Source organism: Chiloscyllium plagiosum, chromosome 3, assembly GCF_004010195.1.
Source record: "Chiloscyllium plagiosum isolate BGI_BamShark_2017 chromosome 3, ASM401019v2, whole genome shotgun sequence".
NCBI lineage: Eukaryota > Metazoa > Chordata > Chondrichthyes > Orectolobiformes > Hemiscylliidae > Chiloscyllium > Chiloscyllium plagiosum.
Genome location: NC_057712.1, coordinates 88,212,391 through 88,232,995, shown reverse-complemented (window position 1 = coordinate 88,232,995; position 20,605 = coordinate 88,212,391). Strand labels below are relative to the sequence as shown.

Sequence of the window (20,605 nt, the reverse complement as noted above, 5' to 3'; positions counted from 1 at the left end):
TTTCCAGATGCTTCCAGCATTTTCTACCATTCTTTCCCAGATTCAAAGTTAACTGTATAAACAATTACTTCAATTCTTGATATTAAAAAGCTGAGCAACTAAAGGACAGCTAGAGTATTGGTGAAAGAGGTGTGTCAACGCTTTTCATCTGCATTCAAGACAGATTTTTAAGCGAACAATAATTACTATTGCCAACCAATTAGCATCAGTTTTTACACGTGATTAGTCAAGGCACTAGCATGGGGTCTGCATCTGGGAACACCTGTTCCCCAAACTGAGAAGAGAACACTGTACGGACCTGTTCTTATTGTTTGCAGAAAAGACTGCCCTGTATACGAATGCTTGTTGGAAGCTACAAATAATTAGGAACAAATAATTCACGCATGCATTCCCCACAGCAATGCCTCAACCAGAGCAGATTTAAAACATAATTGAACAAAAACTTGACGTTAACCGTTAACTGGTAGATTTTCCATGGCAACACCTCCAGCAGACTTCATTTGCCATCCAATCAGCACCTTTTCACTTATATAATACAAATTGAATGTCTCCTTTGAAATGTGACATTCTGCACTTGTTCTGACAAGTGCAAGATGAGATGTATCAACATCTCTCTTTTGCCAGCAATACTCAAATACTGAGCTACCCAGCGTCTACAGATACCTAACAGCACAATATGCTGGCTATACATGAATGCTACAAGTGATTGTATGTGTTTGGGGGTCTGAGTTGGACAATTTAAATAATTGAGTTCCATTTTAAATACACGGCATGGAAATCATGCGCACCCACATCAGCAAATACAGAACTATTGCTAGTGGAGAAAGTACCAAAACAACTTTCTCATCTTGTAAGCCACATTCTAGCTTCTATCGACATGGTTGCCAATTTAGTTGAAGTTAGAGTGCTTTTGCTCTGTGGATCTAGTCTCCTGAGGAATTGAATAGGGTTCTCCTGAGGAATTGAATAGGGTTCCCCTGACTCATTTGCTTAAAAGTCAGCAATCACAAAAAAATTAAAAAGTCAGTGACTGACCACTTTGCCCTAAGCATGAGCTTTAAAATTAATCTGTTCACATGGATACTGACACAATCTCCAAACATATGCGCTCAGAAAGAAGAGGATGACTCACCAGATAACAGATCAGCAGTAAGACTATTTTCAGGCAAAGGAGAGGCCCCACGAGAAGGGGTTGTAAAAGCATCTTTGGAAAGCGAAAGCAAATAAATATCAATAATTAAGAGATCAATTAATCCCTTTTCCAAAAAATGGTATTATACACAATTTTACATTTAAAATGGACTCCAAAGATTATATAAAATACTTGTAGATTTCTCAGTATCTGATGGGAACTGAACGTTTTCCTGTTTTGTACCTGATGCAAACAGGTCTACACTAGGAGTGGTTTCTGGTTTGGGAGTTGCAGGTGCATTTGGTTCAGGTATTGAATCAAACAAATCTAAGAGCAAAGATAAGAAACATTAATCTTCCATCCCCACATGAAATCTCCACAGTAAAAGAATCTTGAATACATTTAAAAATCATTTAAAATATCTAATAACACAAGCTAACCTCTGACCAGAAATTATGTACACTCTCTCCAAGGACTTAAATAAGTTTGCAAAAAGTTTACAAGGTATTTAAAAAAACGTAATTTGCTGAATTATCACCATCTTAGATCAGAAATGCCAAGATAAAGAATAAAATTACCACCGAAAATATCAAGAACAGGTGCAGTGGTGGTGACAGTAGTATCAGCAGTTGTCGTGGTAAGAGGTGCAGTAGTAGTAGCAGTCGCAGTAATAGTAGTAGTAGTAGTAGTAGTAGTAGTAGCGGTCGCAGTAGCAGTAACAGTAACAGTCTCAGTCGTAGTCACACTAGTTGTTGTGCTGGTAATGGCACTGGTAGTTGTACTGGCAGTTGCACTGGTAGTGGGGGTAGTTGCAGGAACGCTGGCCTCAGCAGGCTTCATAGCAAAAAGGTCCAGTTCAGCAGCAGCCTCTGCACTACCTTCAGATGGTGCAAAAGGGTCTTTGGAAATGGACAGAGGTGGGAAAAAAGAAGGTCAGAGGATGGAAAGTAAAGGGTTTACAATCAAGAAACTAGGGTTAGCATCTACACAGCAGTGGAGTGATTTATTTCTCCATAAAGTAGTAAATGACACTTCATTAACCCTGTTACATACTTGTGTAATTAGTTCGAAAAGTTGCGTTTAAAAGGTGGTGGAAAAAGATACTTTTTTTGTCTTGCAGTTAAGATATTTTGCACGAATACCAAATTCAAGGGGAAAATAACATGCTTACTGCATAACAGGGAAGTGGGTTCTGCTTGGAGAGGCATCGCAATGCAGAATGCACCTATTAATGCTGATTGACAGTTACAGATTGGCTTTTTAAATTTTAAGTCAGACTGCAGCTGACTCAGGGGCTGATCAAACAGAGTCAACCTGCCTGCATTCTCTGTAGTGACACCTCTACCAAGCAAATGCTACTTGCCAAGCAATCACCACTTCCCTCTCATGCAGTAAAACTTTAGTTGTATTCTTGCAAAATGGCTTGATGAGTGCAAGACAAAAAAAACTTCAACAAAATGCTTTTATTTTAAATCAAGTTCAAGTTCAAATCTCCCAAATAACTATTTGTAGAAGGGTTAATTTACATTGGTAGGGAAACAACATACTATACATTCTTTGCACAGACAACCAAAATAATCACAAAATAATAGCAACACCTCATCAAATCAGGCAATTGTACTGATTAGGATGCTCAGTGATTTTAAAATATGTCAAAACCATTCCTTGTTAAAATAATTATTTTTCTAGTATTTTAGACTAAAATGCAAGTTTTGTACTTCAAAGTGGTGTTTTTATGCTTGGTGATATGAAGAATAATGGGACTGCTTTAGCAACAGCAGATAAAAAATATTTGGCTGAATCAGAGCAGGGCTATATTTGAACTCAAGCTGAACTTTAGACCTCAAACGAAGGCTGTGGGATGGAGAAGACAGATTTTCAACTTGCAGCTAAAAATCACCACCAATTAGTTAAAAATACATATTGCAGACCGCAGATGCGAAGTTTTTAGATTTGGTCTTCTCAATTTGGCAGTAAGTATGCCAGTTAAGTGCTTGATAGTTGTTCACTGATTTACATGACAGACAACTGGCTGGCTTCCATACCAGACCATTAAGGTATCTGAAGCATTATGGACAGGCAGGGAGGGTGATGATTGAGGATAGTACTGCCTGTACAAATACAGCGGACGCATCTCGAGGAAAGCAGGTTAGCTAGAAAAGAATCACTTTCAACAAGCTGAAATAAACAGTAAAACCTATTGGGTGGGAATTGAAGGGAGGAGCTAGGTAGCAGTTGGTCAAAGATTGTTGAGGGGCGAGGAGAAGAATACTCCTGGTGTCTTTTTTAAAAAGTTAAAAAAACTGACAAGTTTCTACGTGACTGTGTGCACTTTTTTTAAGGAATCATTAGTTAGGTCACTCAATACTCTCAGATGTGACTGAATTGCATGTTTAAATTGCATTTGGTCTCAGACCAGTTAAACAGCCTCATCTATTTAAGTAGAAAGTCTGGGTACACAAATGACACACAAAGGGCTGTCTGCTATATTTTCTGCAACCAGTCATCATTATACATGTAAGAAATGGTTAGTCAGTTGTTGCAAACTACCATTCAATCCTTCCCGATCACTTAAACTGGTTCCTTACAATTGAAGTCTCATCCACCACAATTCTACATAAATCCCAACCTATCAAATGGCTTTTATCACCATGAGGTTGGATTATTCTAACTGTTCCTTTGCTAGCCTGCCCTTCCCCAGAAATTCAACTTGTTCAGCACAGTCTTGTTCACCCATCAAACTTGTCGACCAAGAATGGCTCCTCCATTCCAATTCCTCAAATTCTTCCTGGCCTCTCATCACTCTACCTCTGTAATCTTCAGTCTTTTAAAAAAAATCATTGATATGGGCATCACTAGCTAAACCAGTATTAAGCTGATTGCCCAGAGTGGAGTTAAGAGCCAACCACCTTGCTGTATATCTGGTTTCACAGACTAGGTAAGAATGGCAGACTTCCATCCCTAAAAGGAGATTAGTGAACCAGCTGAAATTTTAACAACCATTAACATTAGTGACAAGGTTCTTAATAGGTTAGCTTTTAATGCAAGACTTTTTTGTAAAACTGGATTCAAATTCATATTGATAGAACACAAACCTGAGGTTCTGGATTACTAATCCAGTGACAGTGCAGTATATTGTCATCTTCCCCTGTTGCTATACTTTGCTTAATAGCCTTGACTTGACTTCTTCTGCAGCCTTGCCTCCTCACATCACCACTGAACCCATTGCTGATTTTAGCCTTTCCTAAGGTACTGCATTGCTAAACTTCTGTATCATTAAGACACATATTTATATAACAACCTCAATTACCTGAACGAGACAGGCACGGAGTACTTTGTTTGGATAACTGATTGTTAGGATAACGTTTTTATGGGACCTTGAGATCTTGTTCAGATAATCCAAAATTCAGATAAATGATGTTTGGATAATCGAGGTTGTTCTGTATATTACAACTTTCACAACACTGAACATTATATCCCAAAGCAGTTTACTGTCCATGAGATGCTTTGTGTGCATTGCTTTACGATCCTCTGGAACCAAAATATGCCATGTCACAAGGGATAAACTTCCCTGTTCTTTGAATAGGGCCTCCTCAGCTTGTATAACAACCAAAGTGTGCAAACAAGGCTTCAGTTTTCATGACTCACTCAAAAGAAAGCACTCAAGGCAGCAGTCTCTCAATGCACCACAAATATCTTGGCATCAATTTCCCGCTCAAATCAAAGATAGGTCACAAATCCATAACTATTTACTTCATGGGAAAATGCAATTAACTGAAAGAAGGAAAGCTTCCAATTATCTTTCAAACTCTCGTTTTTTGCATTACAATTTCTATTCACCAAGATCATAAACTTGGCATTTTTACCAGGGTGGGGGGAATTAGGGTGCATAGCAGGACAGCGAGAGCCCAGAAATTCCAGGAGAGAAGAGATTTCTCCATTTCTCCCACAGCAGCCAATTTGAAAGGATGGGAAGCCAGAAGTAAGAAACTGCAGCTGTACTGTTGTTAGTTTTCCAGCAGTTGAGAAAGACTCGGCTTGCAGGAAAGTGATAGTTGGATAGAGGAGGGTTAGGATGCTGGCAATCTGGATAGACCAGAGGTTAATGGAGTCAACGAGGGATCATTGCCCAGGAGGTGGCACTGTAATAGGAAATGGAGGTGGGGTAGCTGCAATCATGGTGGTTACGGTGGTGGCGGAGGTGGGGCAGGGGGAAGCTGCAATCAACAGCTGAGAGGTCTTGAGGAAGCAATGATTAGTCCTACTCCTCTTTGCTCACAGAGTGTTGCAACTATCATCCTGCTGGACACAACAGTTCTCTCCTTCATTTCACCAGTTCTGGAAAACTCAGCCAGCAGCTGTCATTTTTAAATCAAGTTCCCATATACACACAAACACATAACATAATTTAGACCAGTGGAGTTCCTGCAGAAGTGGCTTGAAAAACCACTTTTATCAATTCCCTGGGTTTATACCAATCTTATGTTAAAATTATGGGGGACCAGAATAGCCCAAAATTAGCTGTTTAATAAAAAAGCAAAATGTAATGTGGCAGAGATTAAACAATATGCTTATACTGGAAGTTTGTGGACACTGATCAAATGCTGTGCATATCAAAATTATGGTACCAGTTACTGCTTTAGCCAGATAGATTGCAGTGGTAACAGAAAAATACGTCACTCAGACTGTGCTGCACTGGTAGAGGATGTACGAAAGGATGTTGCCTGCAAAGAGTAAATTCTTGCAAGGGGGAAAACATTGGGGAAGAGATGCTGGAGGAAGGGAAACTCAAATGAGGAGAAGGAAAGCAGTTCAGGAATCAGTACAGAATTAGGCACTCAAATATTAGCTGTCAGAGCAATATAAAACAAAGAAAAATAGTGTTACAAATTTATGGGATAGTAGAAACATGGTGGGGACTGCTGACAACACACCCAAGGATATTTAGTTCTGTTATTAAGGATGCAAAAAAATGCCCATGCAATTTATAACACTGGATTATTTTTCTCTTTTACATAAAAAGCAAAGTACATAACAGTACATACTGTGAAAAGCAAACGACAAAATCTGAGAACTCAGGGTATCTTAAGAGAAATACCATGTCAGTAATGAATAACCAAAAATGTTAGTTCAGTGACAACTACAAGTAAACTGATAAGACCCACCAGTTCCAGCACATGCATCAAGCGCTGCTGCTGCAGGGGCTGCTGTTGCTCCCGCCCCTTCAGATGTTGTTGATTCTTCAGTAGGCGAAGCTGCAAATGCATCTAAGATGCATTACCAACACCATTCACAACAGAAAATGGGAGAGAAAAGCAAAAAGAAGGAGACAGGGATATACAGAGCAAGAAACAAGTCACAAATCTGTAAGCTAAAGGCAAATAAATGCCCCCATTTACAGTGTACAAATTCCCCAAAATTCAAGACAAATGTTGGAATTTTAGCCATGCAAGAAATCACTTTAAAAGGATGGATGGTTGAGGGTGGGAGTCGGAAGAGGGAAGAGTTCCGCTTTGTATTTCCCATTAGATAGCAACGATAAACAAATGTGAATCAGCATGTCAACGCTTCCCTCGGAAGTGTGCATTATTTTTGATTATGTATTCACATTTTAAAGCATCATATTTACCACTTTGATGGTAATTTAATGTGTGATTTTATAAATGAAACAATTTGTCAATCTACATCACTTAGCAAATTGTAACAAAATAGGTAAAGAAGTTATACACTACCAGAACGTCAATTTGTACTGTGTAATAGCAAGATAAAATTAGATTCTCCAAAGCAACTGGTATAATTCAGTTTTCACTTCATATCCCATGCTTGAACTCAAAGCACGATTTTCAACTTCAGTTAAGTCCTTGTAAGACACAAACACCTGTTTCTCCTCTTAGATACCTGAACCTCCAACTAAATAAACATGATGAGAATTAAAGCAAAAACAATAGTACATTACTAATTTGTCACAGCATCAAGGAAGACTGTTCTAAGGTGGGATGCTATGTTAATAAACTGAAACAATCCTATTCAAAGTCACAAATATCATCCGATACAATTGTGGATGCAATAAACATTCATTCATCGCTCTTGACTTGTTAATACATTTTGATTCATCTGATCATAATGTCTACCTCCAACACTACTACTTCTATCATCCACCTGGGTGGGTCTGCTCTCACCTAGTTCCATTTCTATCTGCCTTGTCTGCTCATTGCCTTTACAATCTCCTAGACAGTCTCTTTGGTCCCCACATGTTTCTTATCCACAAGGCACCCCTTAGCAACTATATGAAAGGTGCATACATTATTTTTGGAATTTGGATTTCAAATGGAGGTAGACGGTGTTGGTTATTTCTGTAAAAAGGTAACCTGTTTTTAAAACAAGAAAAGAGTTCTACAGCAAGAGTGATCTAAATCTAGCAGTCTGTTCGAAAGCAGATCTTTGTGACATTAATGGAAAGAGGCTTATGCTGTTGGGTTTACAACAGGCATAGTAAACATTTATGAAAAATTCATTTGGTGGTATGTTGTGTTTCAGTACTGGGTCAACGCTTATTGAGATGGTGTTATGGCGAGCTGCCTTCATAAACCACTTAGTCCATTTGCTGCAGGTACAACCTACTGGGAAAGTGACTCCTAAGAGTTTAATCCAACAACATGGGAAATATCTCACTCCACCTCCAAGTCGGGATGGTGCGAGTGACTTGGAGAGGAACCTGCAGGTGTGTTCCCATGGATCTATCACACTTGTCCTTCCGAATAGTACCTGTTGTTTGGAACGTGATGTCTGACCAGTTTTGGTGAGCGACATGCAAGGTCTTTGCTTTGTTTTAATTTCAGAAGAATCCAGAATTAAGTATTTTATTTATTTTAATTTAGAAGACATCAGTATTGAATTCAGAAGCAAGTTTAGCTTCTCTCCTGGACGTTCAGTATAGTTAACAGAATTCAGCAGAAAAGGTCAGTTTGAGAAGTTTCCCAACCAGGAGAATTTGATTAGAAATTTGCAAGTTACTTGAACTGAGAAAGGTTAAACTGTCAGCTGTGTGAAATGTTCACGTTGAGAGATTTGGAAATGACTCATCAAGAATCTAAGTTTCCACTTAGAGTTTAGATAGGGGTATTATTTCTTTAGAATTGACTCTGTAATGGAGTGTGTTGGAAAAGATTGAAAAACTTTGAATGCATTGTAGAAGAATATAATTCTCTTCTCTTTTAAAATGCAAACTAAATAGAATCAGAGACAAACTTCTGTTTTTGTTGAAGAAAATCTGCAGCCTTGTGTGAATATTTCAGTTACCAACTATGTTAACTAACTAAACAAAAAAAAAAATTAGAATCTATCAAGGCAGGTTTCACTCTGGGACTTGACTTGTTAATTAGTACCATCAGCTGGGACACAACAATATCAGAAAAATACTATGTTGGCTTTCATGTGAACAGGGATTTTGCAGCTCTCGAACAAATCTGATTTGCCATACTGCTCATCAGATGTCAAGTATTAGATGCGCAGAAATTTTCTCCAATTATATACTAGAGAAAATCAAAGTCGATAGTCTTCAATACCCATCACAGAAGCCCCTCACAGTCCTTGAACAAAAGACTTCAATTTTAAAAGTGAAGATTTTTTAAAAAAAAAAACAAATTTTCCCTCTAATTCTAGAATCCTTCATGAGGGAAAGTGTCCTCTCAACATTAATCCTGTCATACATCCTTAGAATCTCACAAATTTGAATTCTTCACTATCTTTGCTTTTAAATAAAAAAGATCTCATTCATCCAAACTCCAATGAAAATTAACCAACCTGCTCAACAGCTCCAAATAAGCTTCCCAGGAATTAGTCATGTGAAACTTCTCAACTGCTTTCAATGTATGTGCATCCTTACTTTATGAAAAAGACCCAAACTACACACAATATTCTCAATGCTCAGTTACTATTCCCCCTTCATAAGTTTATTCATCTTAATTTGACTGTCCTCTCATTTCCATTCCATATATCACTTTACATGGTGTTGAATTTCATGTAATACTGCCTTAATGTCAGAAATAATAGATGTAAATGACATTCTAAGATCTTGATACTGGATAGCTCTGCACAACATAAATTAAAATTCAAACTTTGTGAGAAGATTTGTAGCTCGGGTGCTCGTTGCTGTGGTTCTGTTCGTCGAGCTGGAAGTTTTTGTTGCAAACGTTTCGTCCCCTGTCTAGGTGACATCCTCAGTGCTTGGGAGCCTCCTGTGAGGCACTTCTGTGGTGTTTCCTCCGGCATTTATAGTGGCCTGTCCCTGCCGCTTCCGGTTGTCAGTTTCAGCTGTCCGCTGTAGTGGCCGGTATATTGGGTCCAGGTCGATGTGTTTGTTGATGGAGTTTGTGGATGAGTGCCATGCTTCTAGGAATTCCCTGGCTGTTTTGTTTGGCTTGCCCTATAATGGTAGTGTTGTCCACTACAGCGGACAGCTGAAACTGACAACCGGAAGCGGCAGGGACAGGCCACTATAAATGCCGGAGGAAACACTACAGAAGCGCTTCACAGGAGGCTCCCAAGCACTGAGGATGTCACCTAGACAGGGGACGAAACGTTTGGCAACAAAAACTTCCAGCTCGGCGAACAGAACCACAGCAATAAATTAAAATTCCATACATATGTAAAGTTAGTCTTTAATCCTACATGAGTTTCCTCTATCCTCACAGTCAAAATAAATTAGGATTTATTTTTAAACTTGTGTCATTAAGATTGGAATCATTTGTTCTATTGCTTTTGTTGCATCCTTCTACTGACTTACAGTTAAACTTTCCAAAGTTTTTCTCCAACAGCCTCAGCACTGAACTCTCACTTTCCACTTTGTTCTAAGCTCAACTTGTCTATGAGATTCATGATCATCTTTCACAACCCTATTCCAACAAAATATTGCCTTGTAGAAGCAAATTATTGCAGGTGCTGGAATCTACACTGAAAACAACAAAGTCTGGACATCACAGTAGGTCAGACAGCAACCATGGAAAAACAGCAAGCTAATGTTTAGAGTCTAGAGGACACTTCATCAGAGCCACCTTCCACGATTTCATGTTGGTAATATTGTAAAGCATTTCCTCTTCACTGGTCCTGCTGCCCTTCTTTACAAATTTGCTTTAAGCCCCTTCCTCTTAAAATACTCTCCCTTGACTACATTATTCAAGCAAACTACCATCCAATCACCAAACTTTTTTCTCTTCAAGTTCAAAACTTACATTTTCCTCAAATTCATGCCCAAATCACTCTAATCCCTCTTCTCCCCACTGTCAACACCAAATATTTCCAATTCCATAACCTTGCTTTCCATGTATATCTTAGCCCATCATGGCTGAAGCACTCACCCACACTTTAAGAAAAATTAGAACTTACTGCTCCCATGTTCATCACATTTGCTACACTCCATAAAAGTGAGGTCATCCAAACCTCAGCTTTCTACATCCTGATGCTCACCAACTAATTCACCTCTACAATCAGCTGAAGGAACAGCACTGCGAAAGCAAGTGCTTCCAAATAAACCTGTTGGGACTATAACCTGGTGTTGTGTGATTTTTAAACTTAATTCATCCATGACATACTCAATCTTAAAAATTCTAATCCTCATGCTCATCTTCCCATATGGTCTAACGGTTAGGATTCCTAGTTTTCACCAGGCAGCCCGGGTTCGACTCCCGGTATGGGAAGTACAATTTTAGGCACAGCACGGTGGCCCAGTGGTTAGCACTGCTGCCTCACAGCACCAGGGTCCCAGGTTTGATTCCAGCCTCAGGCGACTGTCTATGTTGAGTTTGCACATTCTCCCAGTGTCTGACTGGGTTTCCCCCAGTTTCCTCCAACAGTCCAAAGATGTGCATCTCAGGTGAATTGGCCATGCGAAATTGCCCATAGTATTAGGTGCATTAGTCAGAGGGAAATGGGTCTGGGTGGGTTACTCTTCGGAGGGTCGGTGTGGACTTGTTGGGCCGAAGGGCCTGTTTCCACACTGTAGGGAATGTAATCTAATCTAAATCCATCAAAAGGGGTGCTGCCCATATGTCATTTCAAATTCTATAGTCCTGAGAACTGTGCACCTTCCATTCCACCTTGTGCAGCCTAGCACCCTTTATCCCATGTTTGCTAGTTTTACTTTCAGCAGTAGAGACTTCAAGCTCTAAACATCTCTATTTCTTCATATTGTTTTTCACAACACTTTTGATTACTTATCCTGATGTCTCTTTGCTCAGCTAGATTTTTATTTGATAATACTCGAAGTAGCTTGAGACACGTGGCTACAATAAAAAAGCTGTTTTTGTTGCCAATTCATAGTATATTCAACTTATGTTGGCATGGCAACAGTTAACACGCCACAAATTTTACCTATGGATCAGTACGACAACAGCATTGACAAGTCTCTAGATTTTATCATTTAATGAGCTTCAATTTAACTTCTCACAGAACTAACAAGAGGACATTACATAGCTTTCAGTCAACAACTTGCCAGCGGTTTGGTTTTACACCAGAATTTGAAAGAACTGCTTAAAAAATAGACTTATTCTGTATTATTTAAGACTGAATGTCCTGCATTATATTATGTTGCCCTGAAAAGACATAATTAAACACGTGCACAAGATATATTTATAGCACTTTTGTTGAGTGATTTTTTCCAACTACAAACATGAGATGTAAAATATTATTGCTTACATATTAGCAATGTTAGTTAATGAACTTACAAAAGTTATGGTCAGGTTAAGACTTCCAGAATGCTTATCTTGTGCAGGAATGGAATAAAAGTCATTATTTAGTGAAAATACAACTGAAGCTATTGTGTGCTTGGTCAAACTTTTGAGTCCACTTTTCTAATTTACAGGCTTAACTAGCCCAGTTGCAAAGAATTTTATTGTAAAAGGACAGGTTTGAAAAGTATGTTTCATTTAAGCAAAATTATGATAGCTACAGGACCTGCATTTTCCTACTGCTCACACATTCCACGCTTTAAACAATGATAGACCAGTCAATGTAAATGCATTGGAATAACTATTATGACTATATTCTTGTCATAATTGGTGTTCATCAATAGCATGAAACAGAATTTTACAAAAGGACTCTACACTGAGCATCAACTAAAAAAAAGTTACATCACAAACCTTACAAAAGAACAGGCACAGAAAACCAGCAAGGAACTACTGGATGGCCTTAAGGCCAAAATGTCAAATGCTTTCAAGAGGAGGAGTCAGATATAGTACCGAGGGCCAAAGAGATCAAAGGAGATGGAGAGAAAGCAGGAATAGGGTACTGAGTTGGATGATCACATTGAATGGTGGAGCAGGTTTTAAAGGGCTAATGGCCTATATCTGTTTCAATTTTCTATGTTTCTAAAGTGGTTTAAAAGGTACTTGTACAACAAAAAAAGACAAAAGAAATGTGTTAAGTTTCTCATTTCTGATAGCTAATCAATCCTTTGTAAAAACCTTGTTCTAATGCCTTCCATAAAACTGTAACATCATTATTTTGACATATGCCCTAATGTAGATGACAGAAAGCTGTGTGAACTGAAATGAGGACGCAGAGATGTTACAGTGCAACTTGGATGGGCTGAATACATGGGGAAACACATGGTAGATGCAGTATCATGTATATAAATGTATGGTTATCCATCTTTGGTAGCAAATATAGGAAGGCAGATTATTATTTGAATGTTTGTAAATTGAGAGGGAGAAATGTTCAATGAGACCTGGTATCTTCATGCATCAGTCACTGAAGGCAAACGCGCAGGTGCAGCAGGCAAAACACATTGGCCCCCAAAGCACAGAAGATCCAAGAGGAATAAGGAGGTCTCGCACTGGTTAGGCCACACCTGGAATATTGTACACGGTTTGGTTCCCTTATCTAGGGAGGATACTTCTTGCTATAGAGGAAGTGCAGCAAAGGTTTATCAAATTGATTCATGGGATGGTGGGACTGACATATGAGGAGGGATTGCATTCTTTAGAATTGAATTCACTGGATTTTAGAAAAACAAAGAAAATCTCAAACTTATAAAATTCTAACAGAACAAGGCAGGATAGTCACAGGAAGGATGTTCCCAATGATGGCCGTGGTGGTGGCCGAGATGAGGAGAAAGTTCTTCACCCAGAAAGTGGTGAGCCTCTGGATTTCATTTCCACAGAAGTGGTTGACACTAAATCATTGTGCATTTTCAAAAAGGAGATAGATATAGCTGTTGCAGCTAAGGAGATATATTTTGGGCAGGGGAAGAGGAGGACAGAATCAGACCATTGAGCTTGATGATCAGCCATGATCATGTTGAATGGCAGAGCAGGCTCGAAGGGTTGAATGGTCAAATGTTTCAATGTGTGATAAAATTGAATTGATCTGAAGCATGAGGCTATCAATCATCTCAGGAAACTGAAAAGGACCAACAGCATGGAATCTAGAAAAACAAGCCTATCAGAAATCTCGCAGGATCTACTGAATCGGAGGCACTCAGAGTCGGAGGCACATACCGACAAAAGCTCAGAGTCGGAGGCACTCTTAAGGTGTCTCAACAATCAAGATTAGATTTTCCTCACTTAAGTGCAAGTCCGACCTTGAGAGCTGACACCCAATCAGATTGGATTTCTGTTGTCTGAGCAATATTAGTTGCAGCAGTGGCCAGGACTAGGACGGCAACAGCCCTGTAATTCAAAGTTCCTAAGTCCAGATGTATACTGGAGAAAATGGAGAGCCAGGCAAGTGGGGACCTTGATGAAGAGACCAGGGTGGAAGGAAGTACCTGTAGAAGCAGACATATGGGGCTGGGGGTGGGAGAACGGATTTTGAGTAAAGCACCATCACCTTCATTCCCAAAAGAGTCTTAGAGCAGTTTGATCTGTCAGGTTTCAACATTTTCTTGAACTTTTAAATAGTCAAACATGGAGGTGGAGTGTGAAATGACACTCTGTAGCCAATAAGTGGGAGGGAAGCAAGAAGGCTTCTGGGAAATTTTACTGCGAACACCCCCACTGCCATCCTAAACATACCGACAAAAGGTTGTAATGTTTTGCCAAATAAAATAAATGTCGAGGTGACTCACATATGAGAATTGTAAAGATCATTTAAAAATTCAGGTCATTTGGTTTTGCAGAAGACTTGACCAAACATTCACAATCATCATTTACTTTCAACAAATAACAGTTCAACATGACAACAGCAGGTATTTCTTTTATCAACTGTAGTCAAGTAAAGTGCAGAAATTCTTAATGCATGAGCTAAAATCCTTCCTATTGTGCAGACACCTGTATCATGGATAAAAGAGGCAAAAACACCTGAACTGACCTCCAAAAAGATCCAAATCACTGGTTGTTGCTGTAGTAGCAGGAGCAGGTGTAGGAGTTTCAGCAGTTGTAGGAGGAGTGGTCAGGGAGGCTTCTGCTACAAATGGATCAGAAGGTTGTGCCTCAGAGGCATTAGGGAGGGCAGGAGAAGTCAAAGAATCTGTATTACGAGCAGCAAAAGTAAGAAGGGGAAGAAAACTGATAAAAATGTTCACTTGAAGCCAAATTCCAATCATGTAGCTTACCAAACAATGCTACCATTAATGATGTAATTGCGAGAAAATGTTAACAAATTTGAATAAAATATATTAAATTACTCACCTTCACCTAAAAGATCTGTCCATTGCAATGACGCAGATTAAAGAAAGTGTAAAGAGATAATGGTTCAAAACAGGTCTCATTTGTATTCAAAGAACGTCAATAAAATAAGGATTTTTGGGACAGTTTTCCTCTTAAGCTCATGTATAACAGCCAAGTTAAAATTATTTACCGACAGTACCACAAACAACGCAACATTCAATATTACTATATCATCCTTTTCACCCAAAATTATCAAAAGTTTTGCAAATTATTTGTTAGTTTACTGACAACGTTTCAGAATAAAACACAAATTGATGCCACCTGAAATTTTGAAACAAGATGGCAAAATAGAACTCCTAAATAATCTTTTCTTTCATCAAAGAAAGCTTTTTTTAAGAAAAGCAGAGATGATATTAGGTGCTTGGAACATATTGCCAGGCAGGCGGTAGAAGCAGATATGTCAGTGGCATTTAGGCAGACACATTAACAGATAAGGAAGAGAGGGGCACATGGGTCTTGTGCAACCTGATGGGATTCATATAGAATGGCATCATAATCAGCATAGATGTGGTGGGCTAAAAGGCTTGTAATGAGATGTTAAGTAACTGACAGAATCTAAAATGACTTAAAGTGATCATGTCAACATGTTTATCATTTCAACCTTACCTAAAAAGTTTAAAAGTTTCAAATATATTATTACCAGTACAATAAAGTTTTTAACTTAAATTATTTTCTATATTTGATAGCATCAGAAAGGTTGCATGTTCATGCCACACACAGGAATTCAATTTTTATTCATTTGTACTTTACAGTTTTACAGCAGTGAATGTAACCTGTAATGCAATAAGTAACACAACACATTTATGATATAATATGCAACAGATACTGTTTGATATGTATGAAGTCAGAATATTTTTTCTTGAAATGCCATATTTGAACATTCCAAAAACATTACTGCTAATGCCAAGAATACTGTAACTAAATTATCAATCTGTATTTTGCTTTGATATTGAGCACTGCCAATACCGTAGATCAGCCTGTAAATCAGTAGGTAACAATTGCAGATAGCTTAATCATCAAATTGGAAAACAGAACCCTGAGATGTCTAAAGTGATATGGTACTGATTCAATATCACAACGCAAACTATTTATCGTCAGAGTCAGTTGTACAGTACAGAAACAAACCCTCCGGTCCAACTCGTCCATGTTGACCAGATATCCCAACCTAACCTAATTCCACTTGCCAGCGCCCAGCACATATCCCTCTTAAACCTTTCCTATTCATGTACCCACCCAGATGTCTTTTAAATAAATATTGTATTTGTACCAGCCTCCACCACTTCTTCTGGCAGCTCACTCCATACAGGTACCACCCTTTGTGTGGGAAGGTTGCCCCTTAGATCTTTTCCCCCCTCACTCTAAACCTATACCCTCTAGCTCGGGACTCCCCCAAACCCAGGGAAAAGACGTTGTCTATTTATCCTATTCATGCCCCTCATGATTTTATAAACCTCTATAAGGTCACCTCTCAGCCCCTGACACTCCAGGGAAAATAGCCCAAACCTATTCAGCTCAAATCCTCCAACCCTGGCAACATCCCTATAAATCTTTTCTGAACCCTTTCAAGTTTCAAAACATTCCTCTGATAGGAGGGAGACCAGAATTCCACGCAATACTCAAAGTGACCTAACTAATATCCTGTAGAGCCACAACGTGACCTGCCAACTCCTAAACTCAATGCTCTGACCAATAAAGAAAAGCATATTAAATGCCTTCTTCACTATCCTATCTACTGTGACTCCACTTTCAAGGAACTATGGACTTGAACTCTAAGGTCTCTTTGTTCAGCACCACTCACCAGGATCTTAGCATTGTGTGTATACGTCCTGCCCGGTTTTGCCTTTCCAAAATGCAGCATCTCACACTTATCAAAATTAAACTCCATCTGTCACTCCTTGGCCCATCTGATCAAGATCCCTTTGTACTCTCCAGAACCTTCTTCATGGTCCACTACATCTCCAAATTTGATGTTATCTGCAAACATACTAATTATACATCCAATGTTCACATGCACATAATTTCTATAAATGACAAAAAGCAATGGACCGAGCATCAATCCTTGGGACACACCATTGGTCACAGTTTTCCAGTCTGAAAAGCAACCCTCCACCACCACCCTGTCTTCTATCTTCAACCCAGTTCTGTATCCAAATGGCCAGTTCTCCGTGTAATCCACGTGATCGAACCTTGCTAACCAGTGTACCACGAGGAACCTTGTCGAACGCCTCATTGAAGTCCATATAGATCACATCTACCGCTCTGCACTCATCAATACTCTTTGTTACTTCATCAAAAACTCAATCAAGTTAGCGAGACATGATTTCCCACACACAAAGCCATGCTGACTATCCCTAATCAGCCCCTGCCTTTCCAAATATGTGTAAATCCTGTCCCTCAGGATTGCCTCCAACAACGTGCCCACCAACGATGTCAGGCTCACTGGTCAATAGTTCTCTGGCTTTTCCTGATCACCTGAAACAGTGGCACCACGTTCGCTAACCTCCAGTCTTCCGGGACCTCACCGGTGACTATTGATGATCCAAATACCTCAGCAAGGGGCCCTGCAATCACTTCCCTAGCTTCCCACAGAGTTCTAGGTTACACCTGCAGATTTATCCACTTTTATGCATTTTACAACATCCAGCACCACCACCTCTGTAATATGGACATTTTTACGCTGCCACCATTTATTTCCCCACATTCTGTATCTTCCATGTTCTTCTTCACATTAAACACTGGTGGAAAATACCTGTTTAGTATCTCTCGCATTTCCTACATTGCCACAGAAAGGCCGTCTTGCTGATCTTTGAGGGGTCTTATTCTGTCCCTAGTTACCCTTTTGTCCTTAATGAATTTGTAAAGTCCCTTGGATTCTCCTTCACCCTATTTGCCAAAGTTATTTCATGGCCCCTTTTTTGCTCTCCTGATTTCCCTCTTAAGTACACTCCTTCTGCCTTTATACTCTAAAGGATTCATACCTGATGTATGCTTCCTACTTTTTCTCAACTAAAACCTTAATTTCTCTAGTCATCATGCATTTTCTTCAGCTGCCAGCCTTACCTTTCACCCTAACAGGAATATAGAGTCTCTGAACTCTCATTATCTCATTTTTGAATGCTTCCCATTTTCTAGCCATTCCTTTATTTGTGAACATCCACATCCAATAAACTTTTGAAAGTTCTTGCCTAATACTGTCAAAATAGGCCTTCCTCCAAATTAGAACTTGAACTTTTAGATCCGGTCTATCCTTTTCCATCACTATTTTAAAACTAATAGCATTATGGTTGCTAACCCAAAGTGCACCCCTACTGACACCTCAGTCACTTGTCCTGCCTCATTTCCTAGAGGTAGGCCAAGTTTTACACCTTCTCAAGTAGGTACATCCACATCCCGAATTAGGAAATTTTCTTGTACATACTTAATTCCTCTCCATCTAAACCCTTAACACTACGGCAATCCCAGTCGAAGTTAAAATCCCCTACCATTAACACTTACAGATAATTGAGATCGCCTTACAAATTAGTTTTTCAATTTCCTGCTGACTTACTGGGAGGTCTATAGAACAATTCCAATAAGGCAATCATCCCTTTTTCATTTCAGGTCCACCCAAACAACTTCCCTGGACATATTCCAGGAATAATTTAAGTATAGCTGTAATGTTATTCCTTATCAAAAATGCCAACCCCCTTTCTTTCAGTCCTATAGCGTGTGTGTCCTGGAACATTAAGCTACTAGTCCTGTCCATCTCTGAGCCACAGCTCTGTACTTGCTAGAATATCCCAGCCCCCTATTCCTAACTATGCCCAGAGTTCATTTGCCTTCCCTGTTACACCTCTTGCATCGAAATAATGCAGTTTCGTTTACCTCATTCTCTGCTTTGTTGCTGCTTGCCTTGACTGTTTGACTTGCTCGTTTTGCCAACTGTACTAGTCTCAGACTGATCTCTTTCCTCAATAGCTTCCTGCTTCCCAGCCCCTACCCCTCTCCCCACCTTAATACATTCTCCCAAGCAGCTCTCGCAAATCTTCCTGCCAGTTAGTCCCCTTCCAATTCAGGTGCAATCCATCCTTCTTGTACAGGTCACTTCTACCTCAGAAGAGATTTCAATGATCCAAAAATGTGGACCGTTCTCCCCTGCAACAGCTCCTCGGCCATGCATTAATCTGCTCTATCCTCCTATTCCTGCCCTCATTACCTCGTAATTGACAACTTATTACTGTCCAAATGGTAGAATCTGCCACGGTAGCATTATTTACTATGGCTATTGTATCCATTTTCCCAATTTGTATCGTGCTTCTAAGCCTTGCCATTTCAATCCTTGCTTTGTCAAATCACAAACCAACGTACTCAAGAAAAACAAGTGAAATTCAGCGAGAAATAAAAAGATGAAACACTGTTAAAATGCAAGTGTTCTGAAATTGAGATGCTACATTTCATTTTACAGCCTATTTAATTTGGCTTAATAGGCTAAAAATCTTTTAAGTGGGATTTTGTTTTGTATTAAACTGGATTTATTTAATACTGCTATTTAAACTAACACAAAAGAATATTGAAAGCTTGAAATTATTTAAGGTTGCGTATCTTGAAAGTTTTAGAAGTGGTCTAATGACCAAATGAGAAAAATACTCAAAAATGAGCAGGGAAACAAAGTCAAATGTGTGTGCAAGATCCAGTTCTCCCAATTAATCACAGTGTTCTTAAAATTCTGGTTATAAATAATGTCTTACCCTGTATTGACTTAAATTTTTTTTTAAAATCCATATCAAAGAATTATATCTGAAAATTCACAATACAGTACTAATTCCAATAGAAAGCTTCTTCAGAAATCAATATCAGCAAAGAGAGAGAACCAGAAGGGTTCATTACCAGAATATTATCATAACTTCAAAGTGAAAAGATAATTTGTCAGCAGATTAAAAGCCTTTCTTGCAATGCCCCATTCTCACCTCCCCAAGCACTGGATGGCGGATTAGTAGTCACTGTTGATTGCACTGGAGATGTAAAATCTGGCTGCAGATCAAGAAGATCACTGGATAATTTAGATGCACTGGAGGGGGAAAAGGAAACATTATTACAAATCATTAAAATTATCAAAATACTTCTTTCAAATTTAGATATGAAATCTTTGTAACTATAATAACTAGTAACTACAACTAAGCTGGACTCTTTCCTGACAGCAGACTTTGGTCTGAAGATGGTTTTATGTTATATTCAAATAGATAAGTCTTAAAAAAAAAAAATGCTGATTTCTAATAAGACTCAGCAAGTGTCACTTTTGGTGAGTTTAATGGAGGGTTTTTCTCTGCAAGCCAGAATGAGTTTTTTTGTGCTCTCTTTCCAAACTTGCCTCATTATCTATGCATCGTGACCTTCTGGCACCCCAGTTAGTACATGTTCTCACTCATCAGAGGAGGAAATACTGGCTACTGCTGGGATCATCTTCTGGGATACCAAGTACTGGCGCCACCTTAAAAGCCTAGCTGTGCACCCAGTCAAATGCTGGCAGTTTGCAATTGTTTTATTTGCTCTACATCGGTCAGGAACTAATTGTTATCCCACTTTAGCCAAGGAGATGTGCATGAGAGAGAGGAGATTTTGAAATTAAAAATTTACCTTCATTTTAAATTTATTAACATGGTCAGTTGAATGATATTCATAGGTAGGCAGAGCTGGAGTGGTTGGTACAAAACATCTAAAGTCAAACTGAACCTATTATGATAGATACATAAGCTCAATGCAAACTCATTTAATGTACAAATGGCATTCAATTATTTAGGTTAGGAATTCAGAAATGGTGGTGATTCAGAAA

At 39.0% G+C, this 20,605-nt stretch overlaps 1 protein-coding gene across 24 annotated transcripts in view; it reads right to left on the bottom strand.

Annotated features, from left to right (window-relative positions):
* snap91a (synaptosome associated protein 91a) overlaps positions 1-20,605 on the bottom strand; it is a 222,718-nt gene that overhangs the window by 51,738 nt on the left and 150,375 nt on the right. For 10 of the 24 annotated variants that reach the window (XM_043685664.1, XM_043685669.1, XM_043685700.1 and 7 more), the window contains 7 exons: positions 19,743-19,843; positions 14,758-14,772; positions 14,438-14,596; positions 6,298-6,399; positions 1,711-2,031; positions 1,376-1,459; positions 1,133-1,204 (listed from right to left, as the gene is read on the bottom strand). In XM_043685664.1, the coding sequence (XP_043541599.1) occupies positions 1,133-1,204; positions 1,376-1,459; positions 1,711-2,031; positions 6,298-6,399; positions 14,438-14,596; positions 14,758-14,772; positions 19,743-19,843 (854 nt within the window). The remainder of the gene's footprint in view (positions 1-1,132; positions 1,205-1,375; positions 1,460-1,710; positions 2,032-6,297; positions 6,400-14,437; positions 14,597-14,757; positions 14,773-19,742; positions 19,844-20,605) is intronic. The other 14 variants (XM_043685691.1, XM_043685748.1, XM_043685795.1 and 11 more) reach the window with 9 other exon arrangements.